Raw genomic sequence first — 22,011 nt, forward strand, 5'->3', positions numbered from 1 at the left:
AGTAGACCAGAAATGTGAGTTTGCATAGTGCTAACAGTGTAGCAAGGGTCAGTTTTGAATATCTCAAGTTCATTCCTTTACTGATGGAAGCATGTGCTGTGCTAATTACAGATCTTCTCACTGGGCTATTGTCCAACTGGTGAGTGGTTGGCAGTAGGAATGGAGAACAGCAATGTCGAGGTGCTGCATGTTACTAAGCCAGACAAGTATCAGCTGCATCTTCATGAGAGCTGTGTGTTGTCACTCAAGTTTGCTCACTGTGGTAAGCAAATCATTCTAAATCAGTTTTTTCCTTCATGAAAAACTGATTCAAAGTTATCTTCAAATGAAAGTGCAATGCAGTTATTGAAGTACAGAATATAATTAAAAATTTGGCATTAAATTTAAGTATTAAGGTTATTTTAAAAACTCTGCTTTTTTCTATGTACTGCTTGTTTACTGATGGAACATCATACTGCAACCAGATGAAAATGTTACTGTTCTTTGGATATGTGTGAATGCTTTGTTATGATCATCTGTTTCTGGAGGTGTATTCCTTGAAAACAAAATGCAGCAATAACATCTAAACAATCTGTTGCAGGCAAATGGTTTGTAAGCACTGGAAAAGATAATCTTCTTAATGCTTGGAGAACACCTTATGGAGCCAGTATATTCCAGGTAATAATCTCCTAGAAGCTGTTTTCCACAGACATTACAGTGCAGTAGAGCTGCACATCTTAGGGTGTGTCAGTAGCCTAAGGAGTTTTCAGGTGGAAATGCAGCTAAATACTATAGTCCTTAAAGAGTTTGTAGTTAGGGAAAGAAAAGGTTTTGTCCTTTCTACTATTTCACTAATTCAGCTCTTACAGTAAAGTAGCCCTTTAATCTAAAATTGGTTTTAATACCCTTCTTTCTCACTTTCTTCTGCATATTGGTGGAATACAATACCCAAGTTATGTCGTTAGGTGAACAGCCACTGAAGGTCCAAAATATAGCTAAACCAGTGGAAGCCACTTTCAACATGTTATGTTTTTCTTGGATGAGATGTGTTGATGGATTGGACCAGCAGACTCCTGAGCTGAAGACTGAAGCGATATGGAGGGGCCCATTGAAGTGTAACTGGAAGCTGTAGCCTATCTATAGTGCCTCTGTGCCCAGAGGGCATTTATGGCATTTCAGTTCCACTATAGAAAAGTGGGATTTTTGGCATGTCCTTCCATTCTTTCACTAGCAGGTACCTCTAGGTTGGGAATATTTTTATTATATTAACCGTTAACTGGCTGTAGTTTAAATTACTAGTCTTATGTGTACGGATGCCTGCCATGTCTCCACTTTTAGAGACAGTGCTGTTTGTCTTGACATGAGAAAGGTGGGGTCTACATTTTCCTGATAGAGGTTATTCATTTCTAATCATCCTAACAAGAGCACATCCCTCTTAAAAATGATGTTCAAAACTCCAGTACAGCTTTCTTACTGAGGGGTAGATAAAGAAACTTCTAGTGCAGTGAACAGAGGTGTCTTTGTTAAAACACAGCATGACTGGAAAGTGTTTGGCTCTTGTGGTAACAGGCAGAAAATTATGTGGACATATATTATGTAAAGAAAACACGCACTGAAACAGCAAGGTGAGTGAGGCAATGCATACACTTCATCTTAGAACAGACAGCAAAGCCAGAAGAGACAGATCTACTGCAACCTGCTGTACCCTGTGTCCCATCCAGCTCCTACACACCTGTTGTGTATCCTGTTCCACCACAGTGTCTTTTCCTACTTGAGTCCTCTGTGATAATGTAAATTCCTTTGTGCAAAGCTTTTGTCTTCTTGTATTGGGGAAGCAGTGAGGAGATACAGTTATTTCTGTGGTCTCTTTGTTTCATACCTGTGGGTAGGTGGGGCTTTGAAGTGTTTCTCTGTGTGAATTTCTTGTTTACAACAAAAGAAATGGGAAGAAGATGGGTTTTCATTCATTTTTATGCAAATGGAATGCATAAAATATTAATAAATGCTCATTTCTTGTAAAGTATGTAGAAGAACTACTTCTATTGTTTGATTGATAGGTTACCTGTAGGTCCATAATATTCACTTCCCTTTCTACCAGTGCTTTATTTTATAATAGATCTTTCTGTGGAACAAAAGTATTTAAAAAAATTTTGCCTCTATGGTAGTGATACTTTAATGAGCTTTTCATGTATTCCCTATCTATAAATTCTTCCAATTAATCTTCAAGCCTTTCAGGATTGAAGAATTGGAAAGACATAATTGTCTTTTTCCTTTTCTTTTTTCTTGTAGTCCAAAGAATCCTCATCTGTGCTTAGCTGTGATATTTCTGTGGATGACAAATACATTGTCACTGGCTCTGGGGACAAGAAAGCTACAGTCTATGAAGTTATTTATTAGAGACAAATCTGAATGCAGACAGAACTCCTTCTCCTAGCACTTTGCTGTATATTCCTTTTTTTTTTTTTTCCTTTCTAAACTGAAAACTTAAATGCTCATCACAGTTGTAGAATTTATTTTTACCTTCTTAACTTGCTATTAATTTGTGAATGTTCATTAAGAACTTGTGATACCAAATTGTCAGATATCTACTTGGAAGAAGATGGAATAAGCATACATAACGGTGACCTTGACTCTTTAATTATGTATTATAGCTGTAATGTATTTATTTTGTTTAAAAAAGGCTTCCTAACATTGAACTGTCTAAATAAAGCTGTCCAGCCCAGCTTTAGTTTGAAAGATGCATCATATACTTGTGTTTTTGCAGGTGGATAAATTGGGGATCTTGGAGAAGGATGTTCAGGAGATAGTTAAAATTACACTAAATAGACTTGTAGTTTCTATTTAAAAAAATAAACTTTGTTATATTTTTTAGTCCTGTTCTTGGATGAGACCTCTAAGTGTTATTACAATATAATTATTTGGTGGGAAGATGCTGTATCTTAACTATTTTAGACAGTCTTGGAAACTTAGGAAATTGCAAACTGTAGCCAGTGATCTACATGCCTGTGATGAATGGCAAATCCAGTTCACATCTAAATTAAATTCACTTTAAGTAAGAATGTGCTAATTTATATATTTGCAATGTTAATATAGCATCTTGTGTACAGATTTGTTCTCAATGCTTTTGTGTTGATAAACATAAAGCATTTTGGTGTCAAGCTAGGTTTTTTAATATAAACACCTCTCTTTGTTATATTGCAGAGAGTACAATAAGTTGCCTCAAAGAATACCTTTGTTACTTCTGGAAACTTTTGCAATGTTTCCTTGAAAATGGGGATATGTGTCTTTGGGCAATTTTTCAATTACAAGAGATTATGAAAAATATTTGATATGTTCTTTGGAAACTGCACTGAAATAAGAATGGATGCCTACCAATATACAAACTACAAAAGCAATGACCTCTGAGGTAGGATTTAGAAGAGTACTCATTCCGACATAAAAAAAGGAATGGATTCTCATTGGGATAAGGACTTGCTTTGTTCGCCAGCAGTTCAATCCAAGTCTTGATTGGATGTCCCTAAGACGGACGCAGACTGAGCCATTGTGCCAGAGACAACGTGTTACCTTTTTATGTTGTTGTTGTTGCTGTTAAACTATGATCTGTGACTTTTTTTTCTTTTTTGAATGCTTTAAAAAAAAATCTTTAAGTCTGTGGATCTGCTGATGTACAGTGCCTTTGCTGCTATGGATCAAAATCAAGAGACCCGTGTAGATAAATCTTATTGTATAAGTAGAAAATTACTTAATTTCATACTAGAAATGGATTGATGCTGCAAGTTAAAATGGACTGTTTATTGAAGTTCCAAATGTGGTAGCAAAAAATGGTGTCTTAAGTGCTTAGTGTTTGATGTCATTAACAGTTTCGTAATACTCTACATTGTAGAAAGATTTTGATACTAAACTGTGTCATTGTACATAGTTCTAATGCATTGTATTGACCACCAGTACTTCTATAATGGTAGATTATTGTTTGTGCATTCAGACTTTTAAGCATTAAACATAAGTAACTTCTAAGATGCATTTTTCTTTTTTTGTTCTCCTCCCTCATTCTCGTGCTTGTGATAATCTCAGTCACACGTGCAGCCGTTCAGTCACAGAACATACCACTACAGATACTTGTTTTGCCACTGAAACACAATGTAGAGTTTCAGCTGAGATAGTGAAACCTATGAATTTACAGTTTCTCACGTTACCTAGCTGCACTGATTCTGAACACTTGGAGGCATCAGACTTCGCCTGTCACCTAAGAGTTTGCCTCTTCCCAGTTTTGTGGTTTCCTGTCTGACATATTTATCCCATACCTTGGGGAGAGAGTGAAATTGAGGACCGTTACTACTCACATGCCCAGTGAGTATGTGGAGCTCAGCATGATTTGGAAGGGGTGCTGCACTGCAGCATCACACCAGGGTTTTCTCATCCAGACCTAAAGTCTGTTTGTGCTCTCAGGCAGACTTCTCTCACTGATGTTTGGGTTTAGATCAAGGATTTAGCCCAGCTTCCATGAAGTTAATGAACACAAGTTAAAGTGATCTAGTGCAAATTAATCAATGCACTGCTGGGAGGGGTGATAGAAGGAGGAGTTATGCTGTCTGTAACAGGAAAAAAAGGAAATAGAAAATAATCCAAAGAAAAATTTGAATTTTGTTGTTCTATAATCCATTTCTGAAATGATGTTGTGCATGGTTGAAATCCCCAAGTATGTAAGCCTATCATGATATGCCAGCCTGTGGTGATTGCTGGTACATGACCCCAAGCTTAGAAATATTTTGGGTTTTCCTGAAATGTCAAAACAAAACGTAAGTTGATGAAGTAATTTGCTTGTACTCTGAGTGATTAGGTAATACTTGTTGATGGGGGAGAGTGTAGAGGGAAGTTTCCGTGAGAGCTGTCAGTTCCGTAGAGTTAACAGTGAAGAGTTTTCCAGATTTCCCCCCAGAATAATGTAAGGTTTCACTTAATACTAAGATTCTGTGCTACTTAATACAATAATGCTCCATAAAAGTAAACATAGTACAGATACCTTCTGTTAATATTTACTCTTGTCTGAAGAAATAGAATTTACTGGTTATAAACATATTGGAGACACCTTGTCTTTTCAAAGCCATTCAAAAATATAAAAGGCTAGGGTGTACAGCGTTTACTAAAAAGAGAGAAGCCACCTGCTTAACGTTTGGAGAGGATGTCGTATTTTTATGTAGTAGTTCAGGCATGAGATTACTTAAAACATCTAAGATAAAGCATTCCTTTAAAAAGAATAAAACATTGTATACACCTGAATTTGTAACAGTGCTAGTTTTGACAGCAAAGTAATATACTTCTGAAGCAGCCTGCCATATATCTGCTTATTAATGTTTGTATTGATGGCTTGTAAACAGTGTAGGAATCAGATACTTTAATCCAGGATTACTGCAGTTAAATGTGTAGTCATCATGATTTTTTCCCTTCAGGGCTGAGTGCAAGTGAGAGATGGTACACAGCTACTTTCTGTTTTTCTGTTATGCATACAGAGGATTACCTTCCTTTTTCATTCATTAGTTTTGTTTGCAACAGCAATTTTGTGTGTAGTGTTTTGATAGAGATGTGTTTCGTGCCACAAACTTGTGGCAAACACACTCCAAAGATGGTACAACCATCTCTTTTTCTGTATTCTCCTCTTCTCAAATCTTATTTAGTACAGTGACTGACTAAGAAAGACATTTCTTTTTGATTTTTAAATCTTTTCTGACTGGCCAGTATAGGTACACTTAAAGGGAACACTTCCTATCAAATCAGTGTTTTCTAAATATAAGAAATTTTAAATCATATTTCTCTGTTTCTAGCCAAAAGTGATTTCTCTCTCTTATTTCTTAAGCTACTCCATTACATAAAAAGAAAATAAAATTTACTTTACCAGTCATGATTTTCATGTATGAGGGATTTTAAGTCTGTACTGGAATAGTTCAAGTTGGATTTTGTGTATTGCACTGAATTCTGGCACCTGAAGCACATATAAAATTCCTTCTTCCTGAAATGTTGATAGGTGTGTGGTAGAAACAGGAAGGTATCTATGCAGGTCTACATATGCCTGGACAATATTCTATAAAAGCATGCTAGGTCCTTGGCACAAATAAATGCTTCTTCTGTTACTACTCTATTTATTTCTGATCATTCCAACTGAAATCCTGATGTGACTAGCTTCTCAAGGATTTGTATTGTGAAAGAAAATTAAATTAAAATATAAAATAGAAAAAATAAAATACAATACGGTTTCTGTATGTGCAGGAGTCAAGAAATTTAAAGCAGAACTTGGTCTGCACTGTTTCTCATTTACATTGAATATACTACATCTTTGTGGCACCAAATTAACACTGCATACAGTGATACAAGAACACTTTAGAACATCAAGTATGGCTACTGAGAAGAATGCCACTTCGAATTTTTCAGAGCAAATACACTCTGAATAGCTCATCCAAAGAGCTGCTCTCACATGGTATGTAGGAGGGTATTTGCCTTCAGTACTGGAGAGCTTTTCTGATACTCATGTTTTGCAGTGACCACAGTGGTGTTGAAGAGGGTTGAGCAGTTTGGGGTTGATGTGCAGCCAGCCATTTCTGCCATATATTTACATGAGAATCCCCTTCCCAGAACATAGCAAGAGATGAATCCTGGAGCGGTGTGCTGTAGAAGATCATCTCTGACAAGCTCTTAAATAATGCACCTGCCACGTCTGCTTTTGAACCAGGAGTTACTGAACATAGCCCTTGAGATTTCACGTTTCTTCCAGTATTTGGACTACAGCGTTTCCACTGCACAGGAAGAAATTTTTATGTCAAAACCAATAAATGTTCTTACTCTTACCAAATTATTTTCTGTCCCAGTTACAAGGAAACAGTATTATAGTGTCTTTTTTTATTATTAAAAATGGTGTAGTCTGACATTTACAACATGTCCATAAACCTGCCATGGAGTGCAAAGAAGCTCTTCTGTGGGGTCACTTTGACTCACGTGGTTATGTTCTAAAACATTGCAGAAATAAATCTTTCCTTGTTTTGGGAGAGATTAACCTGTCATATGCACAGTGTACAAATTTAGGGGAAGGACTGTGTAGTGGCTACTTGTGCATCTGTAGTTTGGATTTAGCTGATTACCCCAGAATGCTAAAATACATCTGAAGGGTAAAATCAGTAAGTACAAATATTTGAGGATTTAAAAAACAAGTCTGCTGTTATACAGTAATTATATTGACCCAAACTGTCTTTTAAAGTCGTATCAAGGTAAGCATCTGTATTACACTTTCTTTTCATATTCAAATAAAAGAAGGGGTGGAGGAATTTTAAGCTAATCTTTACCTTTCAATCAAATCTGTCTTTAAAAAATACCCCAATGCTGGTGCTTGAAGAAGTAATTTTCTTCCGTTATTGTCCTTATACTTGAAGAATTTTATAACAAATATGCTGTAGCACAATTTACAGTAACACCATAAATGAGAATAGGTGATACAGCTGCTATTAAAAGTTAGGGTTTAGAGAATGCTGTTAACATTTAGGGAAAACATTGAGTTTGATTTGCTGGTCAAAGGTGTTACCTCATTTCCTGAGCAAAAGCAATATGGAATTTTAGCTGCATGTTTTAATCTGCCATCTGTCCAGTATGGTTTAGAGGTTCATCTTCAAGGGGTTTCAGCAATTCTGTTTTGATTTTTTTTACTGTAATTTAGGATATGTTTGATGAAAAATGGTAATGATAATTAAGGACAACTCTGGTCCAGGACCATGGGCAAGAGTTGGAATGTGGAATAATAGTTAACTCTGATTCCAGCCTGTGCTCTGTGTTGCCTGACACCTAGTGAAATGATTTGCATGAGCCCAGGGTAAAATGTTTTTATGTTCTTCTTCATGAAAGGCATTATCTAAAGGCTAGCTATCCATTATTTTGAAAAATTTGTCACAGCTGTATTGAAATATAGGGAGGCATTTTCTGTTGGGAAAAGAACAAGGAGAACCTCTGGGGAATCAAGCATTTCAACTCTTTATCAAGCACTGTAAATGTGCAAATGAGGCAGTCACACTGCTGTGTTATAAACTGTCAGTCTTCTGCTAAAGTGGGAAGAAAACATATATGATACAAAGATAATAGACTATCTTGTGTTTCAGCATGGCTTTAAGGTATTAGGTATGAAGTCCGATTTGCACCCATTTTAGAATAAATAATCATGAATCCTCTTGTGGTATTAATGATGGTGTGTCTGGCCACCTAACAAAAAAATAGCAACTGAAAGAATGAGGATAGTTACCAGGCTTTCCAATCTCCAGCACATAAGCAATATTATTAAAAAAAAAAAAAAAAAAAAAAAAAAAAAAAAAGTGCTCATTTTATAACCTCGTATGAGCAGCAATGTTAATATTTCAATGAAAATATTTTTTCTAAAGAAATGTTAACGTCATCCTCCCATTTAACTATGCACATGTCTTTGCCTGAATAAAAAAATTCCCACCTCCATTGCAAATTTGCTTTTTTCATCCAAGCTTTAGGAATAATTAGAATAGCTTTTCTATTCTCTATGTCATATCAGTTTTTGGGTTTCTTGCAGGTTGTATGTGACTCCAATGATATTTTCTCACTTTTTCCTCCCCCGCTGAGAGCCTTCCTGAAGCTGGTGTTCAGTGCTCCAAAGATGCTCTTGCACGTGGCTTGGTCTTGCTCTCAGGGGTTGCTCAGTGAATGGGAATGGGAAGCATTCACAGGACTTTGCTGGCTGTAACAACTGCTGTGACAGCTGTTACAGTCTCACTTATGCCTCCTTCTTTCTCTGAGCAGTCTTAAATAAAGAGATGCAGTAGGAGCAGTCCTCTATGCAGCTGACCCTTCTGCTTTACCAAGCTTCGCAGGTGCTCAATCATCTGGAAATGACAGAGGAGGAGAAGCAGCGAGGAGTTCTAGGTAGGCTCAATGTGCCAGTGGGAGACAGCCATGAAAAAGACAAATGTGATATAGGATGTGTCTGGAGAGGCATTTGCTACAGAAATAGGGAAGTATTGCTCCCATTATACAAGGCACTGGTGAGACCTTCCCTAGAATACTGAGTACAAACCTGGTCACCCGTGTTCAAAAATCTTAATTGAAAATGGAACTGATAGGGAAAAGAGTGTACCCTACCAGGCAGACTGGAAAAACAAGAGGATGGAAAATGTGTCATGTAAGGAAAGCCTGTGTCCTTTTAATCTTTCAGGGTGGCAGACCAAGAGCAGATACAAATGGCATCTAAAAATACTTCAAATGTCTATTAATCAAGAGTGATGGTATTACAGCTGAAAGATAAATCTAGCACAAAAAAACAAGTGAGGGAAACAGTGTAGTCTGGAATTAAAGAGGCTCTGTTAGGAGTGGGCTACCCTGCAATGGCTTTCCAATGCAGAGCTTGCCAGGAAAAAGCAGACTGCTTTTAAGACAGAGAATGATACATTTATGAAGATAGGCATGTGATTGCAGGATCCTGGCATGCATAGCTCATAGGTCTCTCTCAGTCCTTCTTACATAGTTATCGGCATATAAAAAGAATGTATTATCATAATTGAATGAAGGGGTGTTTCTTTTGGAAAGAAGTTTGGTGGGTGAAGAGAATGGGAGAGAAGGGTTGTCAAACATCCCTGGGGGAGACAGGTACACTCTGATAGCACACTGCACATCATGAGCAGTCCTCTGGCCAAAGGCCCCAGAAATTACTCTGAGAATGCTTCTGGGGTCTTTGCTGGCCTGTGACTCCCTCCTAAGACATGACTGCTGCCTCTGCCTCATAGTTGTGGCCCTCAGAACGGATGAATACCCTCAGGCCTGTGTGTGAATGTGAATGGGATTGGGGATTTTTACACCTGGATCAATTGTGTAAAGAAAGAAATTGTCATGATAAAAAAGTGTTGTCACACCTTACAGAATCTGCTTGTTACTGACTTCCCTATCTGGCTCACAACCCAGCATGTTAAACAGGGGTCAGTTTGTCCTGCTCATCTTCTGGTGGTGGGTGTGCACCTCTCTGCACTGGGGTTGTTTTGTTTCCAGAGATTTTACCACCACACACCCAAAAACCCAAAAACCACCCCTTCAGCTGGGGGTGCAAACGTGGCCTCAACTGAGCACCTTCTGCTTTTGCCAATGGCTATTTTTTTGAGTCATTAACATTTAGTCTCAGGCCAGGCTGGATGGAGCAGCTCTAGGGGAAGGTATTTAGGGAATGGTATCTAGGGAAAGGGGTTTGAGCTGGATGATCTTCAAGATCTGTTCCAACTCAAAGCATTCTATGATTTTATGAGTCAATGACTCAGTCTCAATGAATCTTTCAGAAAAGAATCTTGTCTTTTATAGTGCTTCTTGACAATCTTTTTTTCCACTAAAAATCACGAAAAATGTGTGATGTAGGCCCTTCATCATCTTGGGACAGCTCTCCATTGTGTGCAAAGTCTCAGCAGATTGGCAATTTCTGGTTTTCCTGTACTTGCGGTTCAGCAGAAAGTAGAAATCCTTCATTATTGCTTTTTGTTTATGTGGCATAATTGAACAACAAAGTATAAGACAGTTAATTTCCTTAAGAATGTTACATTCCCTAAGAATGTATTTTTTTCAAAAGATGACAGGTTTGAAGCTTAAGGAAAATATTTAATTTTTCTGCCTTTTACCCGGCATCTCTGCTTGGTGGTTGGTGCTCAGTCCCAGTGTGTATGCCGCATAGTCCTATTTACTAGCCTCACTGGATGAATACTTGTTTTCTGTTATTGGTATTTTGCTTTGTTTTGCAACACTTCCTTGATTAATGGGAGGGTTTGTGTCCAAAGGAGAGTACAAAGAAGGTGAAAGGGCATGACGTAGGAGGAGTGGCTGAGGATCCTAGAAGAAGGAATCACCTCAATGCTCTCACAACTTCTTCTGCTTGGGAAGTAGAGTAGTGGGGACTGATCTCCTCCCTGTTGTTTGATGACAGGATGCAAGGGAATGGCTTAAATTTAATGAAGGGAAGTTCAGACTGGATATTAGGAAACAGTTTTTCACTGAGAGGGTAGTTGAGCACTGAGAGCAAATTCCCCAGGGGAGTTGCCATGGCCCTCTGAGTTTGCATGAAGTTTTTTGGACTACACTCTTAGAAACAAGGTTTAAGAGTCAAGAGTTTAACTTGGAGGATCTCACAGGCCCCTTCCAACCCATGAGATTCTGTGATTATTAATTACAGACAGTTAAAAATCTAAAAAAAAAAGAGAGCCCAATAAAAAAAGAAAGCCTCCAAGCAGTCCAAAATTACATCAAAAATATGTTCTTTCATGGAAGATCTGAGATAATTGATACTAATTAACTTTTCAAATTGAGATTTACATTTCAGTTTACTTTTTTTTATCTGGAAGCTCTCTCATGACTCAGAACTCAGATTCTGCTAAAATTATGAGCTCCCTTCCTTCATGGCAACACCCTGGGCATAGCTACAGGTGAAGTGGGCAGCTCGTGTTCAGTCCCCTGCTCTTCTGGACTCAGAGCAAGTGTTTGTGTGTTGGCTGTTGCCAATATTGCCAGCTATTCACCCTAGGCGTTGGATACACAGCTGTGTGTGTCTGTGTGTCCTATCTTGTTTCCTTGGTTGCAGCCTATTTGGATACAGGATTGCCTTCTCTTCTGTGTGTACAGTGACTGATCCTCTCTGGGATCTTTGTGCTCTTCTGGAACACAAACAAAGTTGTGTCCTTGTAGCTAGTACTAGAGATATAGACTGAACTGTGGGCCCAAAGGTTCCTCTGAACAAATTGCCAATTTTTAATCTGTTTTACCATTAATATTTTTAATAAACATCAATTCATTGTGGTGAGTCTGGGATTCTTTTTTTTGTTGTCTTTGGGGTTAGGAGGTATAATATCAACTCCTAAAATCCTGTTCTGACCGAGCTAGAAGATTTTAAAGACCTGTTTGGTGTTGTTTTCTGTAACGTTATGTATGCCTGCAACACTGACTTCATTTTGAGTAGTGGATATTAGACTCAGATGTGAATCATATTTTGTCTTTTCTGTAATGAGTAGCAGATCAGTTTTTCCATGGTGGCTCCTAGTCCAATATTTTTATAATGTACTTCCTTGATATCTATGGAAATTATTGTGTGATGCCGCTCTAGCTTAGCTTTTATCACTTGTTAAAACATAGTTGATAAGCGTGCTTCTCTGGGAGACATTTTGTTTTCTGTGGATTAGAAGTGGGAGTGTAACTAGAATGTTTTAGTTAGGGATTCGTTTATAACCTACTTAATATTTATTCCATGAAAGATTACATAGAGGACAGAAACAAATTCTTAACATGCTGCTTCAGGAAATTTGAGATCAAAACACAGTCTAGTGTGAAAACCTGACACACCTGTAGATATTCCAAAACCCAGGATGCTTGCACGTTGTGTCTCATTATTTGGAATCATCTATAAAATGAGGTACCTGCTGAGGGATGTCCTAATGAGTGCCATTTAGTGTTTGTTGAGCATGGTGATGTTGCTCTTGGACATAAGAGTCCTTTATGAGGACTTCATGTTATGGTAGGGGGGTTTGTAGTATTTTCCCAGACAGACCGGAATTTCCAAATAATAAACTTACTCTGAGCCTCTAAATATCTTGGTAAGGAGTAGATCATCAGAACTGAAGTCTCATTTCTCCTTTTCTGAACTCAGATTCTGGATGGGTGAACTTTGACAAAAGACTGCATTGCAGTTGAAAGCCTTCTCCAGACATTGTTATGTAAATACGGGGCACAGAGGAAGTGTGTAACTGTCTCTCTCTCTTTTGAGTGCATCATTGCTCATCAGTTATAACAACAGGTGGTAATAGTTGTGGAAGGCTGGTTGTTTAATATGTGGAATCCTGTGTATTTTCCATTCCTTAAGTTTTGATAAATGTGGCACTTTATATGAGTGGAGATGGTTGAAAGTATTTGATAAGATGCTTCCATTAGTGTATACCAGTATCTTTGCATTTTTATTTCAAGACCTATGTTATATGAGACTGATAAAAATATATTTGCTTTTATTACAGACATTGTTTATATAAGGATTTGAGACAAAAATGGTGTCATCAGGGTAAATATTGTGCAAAAACTAAAGGAAAACATGGAGATTTGCTAGAAACAGTGTTTTTTCAAGGTCCCCTGTTACTAAAGGGTTTTAAACAGCCTTTTAGGAAAATCTAAGATTGTTTACATAAAAGCATTTCAAATTCTTTCTCTGTTATAAATAATGTGTGGTGACTAGGTATGTTAATGTTCGCAGCAAACCTCTTTTTCATGGTAAGATAAAAGAAATATTTATAAGTTTTTAAAAAATTTATTTAGCTCTCAGTGGATAAAAGATTATTCCTCTGAAGAGAACTATATTTCTTGCAGTTGTTAAACCACTATGAGCTGTATGAAAGTCAGCCTGTTTAAGTGTTTCACCTATCCAATGGTCTTTTGGTTGCATACAGATAAGCTACAAGAGAATGGTATGCATAAGCCAAATATTTTCTTAAGCAAGAAAAGAGCTATCATTTTCACTTTGAGTCACCATATATAGTACATATACATATATATGTACCATATACAGGTCCCATTTTTTTTGTTACATTTTTGATGGCTTTTTTATGACTATCTTCTTTTTTAATAACTGAAGCATCACTAGGTCTTAGGACATTGCCATTCAAGCAATTAAGGTAAAATATTTTCTTCTATATAAGGATCTTTAAATTTTGATAGACATCAAATTTTGGATTCAAGCTGGTACAAGAATATATATGGGTGGTTTAGTCATTAGCTTGAGCATGTGTCCAACAGCCATAGGTCTGATGCTCCTTTGTTCTGAGAAGAAGCAAAAAAACCCTGAAAATTGTCATATCTTTTTAAAGATGCAATCAGTTTTAACCTGCCTCTCCCTTTGCTCCAGGGAACATTATTTCTGCAATCTACTTCTGAGAATGGTACTTCCTCCTTAAAAGGGATGTTTTTGTTCCACTTTGCTTTTCTTGATTTTCCACAGGGCATCAGTTTTACCGAATAAAATCACACAGCAGTGTAGCCAGATACCTGTAAAATAGTATGCTGAGCATAATTGTAAAGGTCTGCCCCAGAAACTGGTATGCCCTCTGTGTAGCCTGTCAGAGTCCTGACACTGCGCTGCCATTTTACAGAATCACAGAGTCACAGAATAAGATGAGCTGGAAGGGACCCATAAGGATCATTGAGTGCAGCTCTTGGCTTGCCCAGCACCATCCCCAAGAGTCATATCTTTTGCCTGGGATTTATCCCAAGCAGAGCATTTATGCTGCTGAATAGCAAAATGGGGTTGAAATTTGTTCTTGATGCTTTTCATTGCTGTGGGGTAAGATCAGTGCTGCCCTAGTGACTGGTGATGTATTTATAAGTACTTGGCCTTTTTCCACCTTACAGTTTTCAAAAAATCTGTTATTTATTACTGAAGTAACTGACACTATAACTGTTCTCTACAAAACACTTTTAAAATGAAAAATGAGCTTGATCTCTCAAGCTGAATTCTTTTACAGGACATATAAAAGGTGTCTATATATAACAATATAGTAGATGTGTTCACTCATTATGATATAATTCGATATCCTATTATGATGTACAATTCTGTTTAATGTCTTAACTTGCTCAACTGAAGCACAAAAGCAGCAGAAGTGTAATGCAACCATTCAGAGTGATAAGGGATTATATACTTTTCTTGAAGGGACAGTCCTTTGATTTTCATCTAATTTCACTGGGGCAAATTACCTTTTAATTCTATGTATATTTGCTTTGGGAGAAAGACTCATGTTTAGAGCTAAGAATAGGGTGTACAGTTAGGCTTTTTAATTGCACTTTTAAAAAACTTTGTTTATAGGTCTTTGCAACTAGTACCTCAGGTAGGAAAATGCTTTTGAAAAGTGCCTTCTTTGAATTCCAGTGTGAACCATCAAAAAAACCCAAACTAAACACAATAAACACATAGTCAAACATATTTTAATCTTCTCAGAAGAAAAAATGGTAGAAAGCTGACTATGAGCTTTGGTTTGTTTAGAAACAGGACAAACATGATGTACAGCTTGATAATAAAAAATGCTTTTTCTCATATAAATCATTGCTGAAAGGAGTACTGAAAAATATAGCCATACATTACACAAATATGCATCTGGATATCCAAAGGTACAAACTTGAAGATAATACCCGTATGCAAAAAGTCAGGTCTGCACTCTCCAGAAGTAGGTGAATGTTTAGTTGCAGTCAAAAGGAAGGATATATTTGTAATTTTAAAAGTAATTGTTGTTATAATTGAGCAATTTGTAATATGACAAACACTCTTAAAGATAGTTCAGTGTGTATAACTGCTTGCCATGAAATACCTGAAATACAGACCACAGAGGGACACTCACAGCTAAAGATTAAGCTCTTTCTTTAAGCCAAACAAGAATGGAATAGGATTATTCTGTTTATCTACTCTTCTCTTTCTAATGTCCAAAGAAAACTGCCAGATGGATGTGGATTTGGAATTGCATTCCTCTGTTAAGCATTCATTTTTTAAAATAAATATTACAGACGAACATAAATGAAGGCCTCATTCCACTGCTTCATCCTGCACTATTATAAACAGACATTTTTCATAGGATATTTTAATGTTTAGGGTTTTTTGTGGTTATAGAAGTAGAGGAAGAAAAAGGGAAGCATGAACAACTCTAACAGATTTTGCAGATTTGTTCTTTTCTTCAACAGAAGGAGCATTGATAAATGCCACTTATCTGATCTCGTTCCCTGAAAATTCCTGCCAAAAGCCTTAAAGAGAGTAATTTGATATTTTTCTCAGTGTTCCAACATCTACTTATTGATTATAATACAGTGTTTTGTGCGCTTACTGGGGAACTTAACTTGAAATGCTTTTAGTTCAAATCAAGTAACTCACAGAAACAGCAGATTAAGAATTAAACCATGCAAAACCACAGTTGTGGTACAAGTGTATAGAACTTAAGGGAATTGAATTTGGCTGCTACTACACTTATTAACAAATTGTATTTTGTAAAATTTATTGTCTTTTCCTTTTATTGGCACAACAAAGACCTAGAGATTGCTTGTGATGTGTGATTAGATGAGCATAAGCATGAGCATACTGAGAAGTCTTTCCAAAAGATGGAGAAATGCTTAGGAAGTAATTTTGGAATCCTGGTAACCTGGTAATCCTCTCTTCTCAAAACCTCAAGAGTTATGAGTATGTGCCTCCCACTAGCACTGGGTCTCTCTACCAAGCACTGGATTATGTGTTGTGGCAGTGATCTGCCCATTGTAAGAGTAATAAAAATGAACCAAATGTATTTTTTACTTCAAATTGCTTTTAATCACCAGCAAAAAAAATCTTTTACCCGTCTCAACTGCTACTGCCTCACATTTTTTTCCTCCATTAAAATAAATAAATTGAAAACAGAAGTCTATTTCTTAATGTGGTTGTGAAAATCTCTGCCAGTATTCCTGCCTGTAGAGACTTTTAGGGAAAATGCAATGTGAGAGCAGAAAGAGGCATTCCACCAAGAAGATGGACTGGGTGAGTCAGTACCTAAACCTCATGCCATTTGCTGCTGATTTCAAGGAGACCTTGAATTGTAGGAAGGCATTGGAGAAGGAGGATCATCTTGCAGCACTTTCAAGCTTCAAACGTTGCTGCTGACAGGTGTGCAAAATTTAGAGCAATGTATTACTGCATTTCATCCCTAATTTAGAGCTAGAGCATGTTTCCAAGAATGCGCTGACTGTTGCAGAAACCACCAGAATAACGCTGAGAAAGCTTCTCTCAGTGAAAGCAACCATGTGAGAGAATAGCTCCTGCTATGGGCTTAAAATCAGTGCTGGCTGCCTGCCAAGGGGCAAATATTTTTGGCAGCTTGGGAAAAGGATCCACAAAAGAAAATCTGTTACCATAAGAAATACTTGCCTCTGAAAATATATCCTGGTTTGTGGAAAACCAATTAAATACAGTTATTGAATCCTTTTAGTGTTTTGCTTTATTTTATTTTATTTTATTTGCATGGATTCTCTTAACAGCATTTCAAAGTGTAGAAACTTTATTTTTGCTAGTATGAAATAATGAGATTCTTCAGACTTAGTGTATGTCACACACTATTTTATGCACTTCACTTTCTGTAAAATTATTTACAATATTCTCTGGAAGGGAAATAAGGAAAGCATTCCTTTACCTGAGCTTAGATAATAAGGAGTTTAATGATGAGTAGTAATCATGTATAAGATATAAAAAGAATTACTCACTATAAGATTAAATCAAAAGAAAGCAATTATAGGGGATACTTTCAAAGGCACCAAACCTCCCCAGCTCCATCTACTTAAAATGGGAAATTTGGCAGCTAGATTTTAGCTTGCTGAATTCTACTGTGAGACTCTCTGCCTTGCTCCTTTTCCAGAACAGAGTAAAAGCAAAAGAGTGGATAGCTTAACTTGAACATTTCTAACCTTTTGGGACTTAAAGAACTGAAACAACCTAGGCTGGACAGACTTCCATTGTGCCTTAAGGGGTTGACTTCATTAATGGAATAGATTTCTGTATTTCGAATGGTTGAGGTTAGTTTTGGTGGTTGTTTGGTGGGTTTGTTTGTTTGTTTGTTTGTTTGTTTGTTTGTTTGTTTTTCACAGAGCTGTATGCTACATTGCTGCATTGCTGTTTTACATTGTTGACATTTTCTTGCATTCTGAATTATTAGACATTTGCATAAAGTTGAGAAACATTGACATTTCTTTCTTTGGAAAGCTGAACTGCACTAGGCCAGTTGTGTAATCTGAAACCATGTTTTCATTAAAAGTTCGTAAGTGTTTTTAAGTGTTTAGCATGGCTGTAAAACTGGATGTATTACAGATAGAGGCTGTACATAGATAAATACAGCTGTCTGCTATTCTTGATGGCTGTGGTACTCCAGTTTAGATAGCATGGACTTCTCACACCATGGAAGGAGGAGAGTGTTTTGGGGGCACTTTATGCCAGGCATGTCCCCGATCTGCTGTGATTGAGTAAAAGATTTTGATTTTATTTTTTTCTTTCAGATTACATAGGTTTTTCACTCTTTCTAATGGCCATTTTGTAGTTTTTTTGGCCACTTTTAAAAATCATCAAAGGTATTCTAAGATATTAATTTGTTGATAGGAGTCATGTCTACTATCTTGATCTTGTTCATCCAGCTCATGTATGCAATTGGTATAGTTTTGTTGCCTTGTCAGATCTCTAGACCATGCAAGCCATATGCTATGTTTATGAATCAACAGTCTATTTATCTCACTCCATCCCATTTCTCCCTTTGAATCTTCTGAAACTTCCAGGCTCTGTGGCTGGTATCACTGCCAAAATCTGTGGTGTTTTCACAACAGAAAGGCCTACGCAGCACTAGATTTTCTGGCATCAGATGGGACCCACCTTTCTCATCAAAGGAGGAGAGTCTGCTTGGGAACTCACTGGAGTGGAGCTCACTGGCAGAGCACCAAATTAGATGTGGTGGGGAAAAGGGACGATATTAGGTTTGTCCCTGGCAAGCTCTGGGATAAGAGGCAAAGGCTGGAGGGACAGGGTGCTGGCAAGGGCTCTCAGCTGGTGACTCTGAACGGTAGTGGCCACACTGGAGCAGACCTTCAGCCTTAGGGGGATGAACTGAGCTAAGAGAAGCCAACAGGGAAACACCAGGAAAATACACGAAAGGAATTGAATGATGCTCCTCTAGAATGGTGTCCTAGTTTCAGTTAGGGTAGAGTTAAATTCTTTTCAACAGCTGTGTTTTCAATGAGAAAGGTGTGAACTGACCAAAGGGGTATTCCACAGCACAGAACATCATGCCCAGTAACTCTGGGGAGTTACCCAGGTCTGACATCAGTCAGCTGGTGGTGAGCAATTGTACTGTGCCTCCCTTGGTTTTCTCGTTTTCTAATCATACTTGGGGGTACTGTTTGACAGCAGATGGGACACACGCCAGCTGTGTGCCCACATAGCCAAGAAGGCCAATAGTATCTTGCCCTTTATCAGGAGCAGTGTGTCCAGCGGGACTAGGGAAGTCATTCTTCTCCTCTGCTCTGTACTGGGAGGCCACACCTTGAATCCTGTGTTTGTTCTGGGCCCCTCACTTTAAAAAGGACTTTGAGGTGCTGGAGAGTGTCCAGAGAAAGGCAACAAGGCTCATGAAAGGACTAGAAAACGTCTTGTATGAGGAATGGCTGAGGGATCTGGGTTTGTTTAGTCTGGAGGAGAGGAGGCTCTGGGGGAACCTTGTCGCTCTCCACAGCTCCCTGAAAGGAGGGTGTAGCGAGGTGGGGGCTGGTTTCCTCTACTGTGCCAGCAGTGAAAGGACCAGAGGAAATGGCCTTAAGATGAGACAGGAGAGATTCAGATTAGATATTAGAAAATATTGTTTATTGTAGGGTGGTCAGGCATTGAATTGGTTGCCCAGGGAGGTGGTTGAGTCACCATCCTTGGAGCTGTTCAAGAGAAGTCTGGATCTGTCACTGGGTGATGTGGTTTAGTGGTTAAGAGGTTGCTGTGGTAATGCTGGGTGGATGGTTGGACTCAATGATCTCGAAGGTCTCTTCCAACCTTGATGATTCTATGGTTTGATGAGTCACTATCCAGGTAACAGGCAGGCCTGTCAGAGGAATGTGGATGAGCTGGTCATCAACAGGTGAGCTCATTGAAGACATCAATATTAGAGGCAGCCCAGGCTGCAGAGACACTTCATTGGAGTTGGCACTCCTGAGGGATATGGGTCAGCTAAAAAGGGCCTAAAATTAGGCCCTTGAACTTTAGGAAAGCAAGCTTCCAGCTCTTCAGGGAGATACTCAGTGGGATCCCCTGACAGACTACCCTGAGGGACAAGAGAGTGGAACAGACCTGACAAATTGAGCAAGAGCTAGCAATCTCTAGAAGCAAGAAATCATGCAAGGAAGACAAGAGACTGGCATGGCTGACCAGGGAATATCTGGATTTCGGTAAAGTCTTTAACAGATTTCCCTACAAGATCCTTCCCTTTAGATTGGAAAATGACAGAACTGATGGGTGGAACTCTTAAATGCATAAGGAAGTGGTTAGACAGTCACATCCAGAGGGTAGTGGTCAATGGCTCAGAGTCCTGAAGGGCATCAGTGACAAATTGTGTCCCTCAAATCCTCGGTTTGAGGCATTCAAACCAGTATTATTAATATCTTAATTAATGACATAGATAAAGGAACCAAGTGCTCCTTCAGTGAATTTGCTGATGACACCAAGCTGAGTGATGCAGTTGCCACACCTGAAGGGCAGAACGCAATCCAGAGGGATCAGGACAACCTCAATAAGTGCGCCCATGGCAATCTCATGAGGTTTAACAAGAACAAGTGCAAGGTGCTGCGCCTAGGTCGGGGCAATCCTTGGCATCAACACTGGCTGGGGGATGATCAGATGGAGAGCAGCCCTGCCCAGAAGGGCTTGGGGGTGCTGGTGGGTAGGAGGCTGGACATGACCCAGCCATGGGCACTCCCAGCCCAGAAAGCCAAACGTGCCCTGGGCTGCATCCAAAGCAGCGTGGGCAGCAGGGCCAGGGAGGGAATTCTGCCCCTCTGCTCTGCTGAGACCCCACATGGAGTTCTGTGTCCAGCTCTGAGCCCTCAATGTCAAAGCACAGACCTACTGGAGTGATTTCAGAGAAAGGCCACCAAGATGATAGGGATGGAACCATCAGAGGGATGGAACACCTCTCCTGTGAGGAAAGGCTGAGAGAACTGGGACTGTTCAGGCTGGAGAAGAGAAGGCTTTGGGGTGGCTGAATTGCAGCCTGCCAGTAGCTGAAGGGAGCCTCCCAGAGAGATGGAAAGAGACTATTTACAAGAGCACAGCAGTGACAAGACAAGAGGCAACAGCTTCAAATTGAGAGAGAGCAGGTTTAGCTTAGATGCTAGGAAAAAAATCTATGGTATGAGGGTGCTGAGGCACTGGGACAAGTTGCCTAGAGAAGCTGTAGATGTCCCATCCCTGGAGGTGTTTAAGGCCAGGCTGGAGGAAGCTCTGAAGAACCTGGTCTAGTGAAAGATGTCATTGCCTACAGCAGATGGGTTGGAACTACATGATCTTTAATGTTCCTTCCAACACAAATCATTCTATGAGTCTGTGATTCAGCAGTGAAATAACTTCCAATTACTTCTGACTCCTTGATGAATCTTTTTAATGCCTCAAAACATCTGATATTCAAACTGGTTATGATAATTAGATAGAAGTAAGAATGGTGATGGTGGATTTATTTTGTAAGCACTATACAGGAAGAAGTCTGATTCAAGTTGGAAAATTAGGTTAGTCTTTAATACGGCAGGGAAGCTGTACCCTTGTGGGGATGGAGATGGATCTGGGATGGATCTCTGTTTGTCCCTCTCACTCATAGATTGCAAACTGCAGTTTGCAATCTAAGTACCACCTGAAACCTTTAGTTGCTGAAAATGGTCCACTACAGAAGGCATTTCAGACTGGCTAATATCTAGTCTATATCAGTTTTATCCAACAAATGTTATTGCTTTCCCTTTTCATTTTACTATTGTTTTCCTTGCTATTATTTGTATGAGGCAGTTTAACTATAGTGTTGTTGACTGAAGGTATGTGTTTACCCTTGTGCATGTGTATTTGTTTGTGTCTTTGAACACTTGTAGGTTTCCTAGGATGTTTGCCTGATTCTCTAGTGCACTTTTCCTGCACTGCGTGTTTCAGAGCATTGTTTCTTAGATATCTTAAGTTCTGAAATACAGTGGCACTTAAAGGTGAATCTGAAGTGATTACAGCCCTTAAAACAAAAGTTTGATCTTAATGAGAATTTTCAAGTATACAAAAGTATAACTTTTGTGTTGTCTTGGACAAAGGATAGAGGAAATTTCTTTACATTGAAAACTTTCAGAGTTTTATCTGTTTTAATAGAAGAGGATTTGTCTCTATATTTTATCTTTCTTTCTTTTTTTAAATTTTTTTTTATTTTTAATTTTTCTTTTTTCTTTTTCATTTTTTTTTCTGTCCAGGGAAAATCTGTACTTAAT

General features: G+C 38.4%; 1 protein-coding gene across 1 annotated transcript in view; it reads left to right on the forward strand.

Moving 5' to 3' along the window:
* The window catches only part of TLE4 (TLE family member 4, transcriptional corepressor), a 95,869-nt gene extending 91,876 nt beyond the window's left edge, over positions 1 to 3,993 (forward strand). The window contains 3 exon segments of the mRNA XM_041396282.1: positions 112 to 262; positions 581 to 657; positions 2,269 to 3,993. Coding sequence (XP_041252216.1) covers positions 112 to 262; positions 581 to 657; positions 2,269 to 2,376 — 336 coding nt within the window. The 3' untranslated portion in view covers positions 2,377 to 3,993.
* The last annotated feature ends 18,018 nt before the right edge of the window (positions 3,994 to 22,011 follow it).

The sequence above is a fragment of the Onychostruthus taczanowskii genome, unplaced genomic scaffold (assembly GCF_017590055.1).
Source record: "Onychostruthus taczanowskii isolate IOZ18803 unplaced genomic scaffold, ASM1759005v1 scaffold129, whole genome shotgun sequence".
Classification (NCBI taxonomy): domain Eukaryota; kingdom Metazoa; phylum Chordata; class Aves; order Passeriformes; family Passeridae; genus Onychostruthus; species Onychostruthus taczanowskii.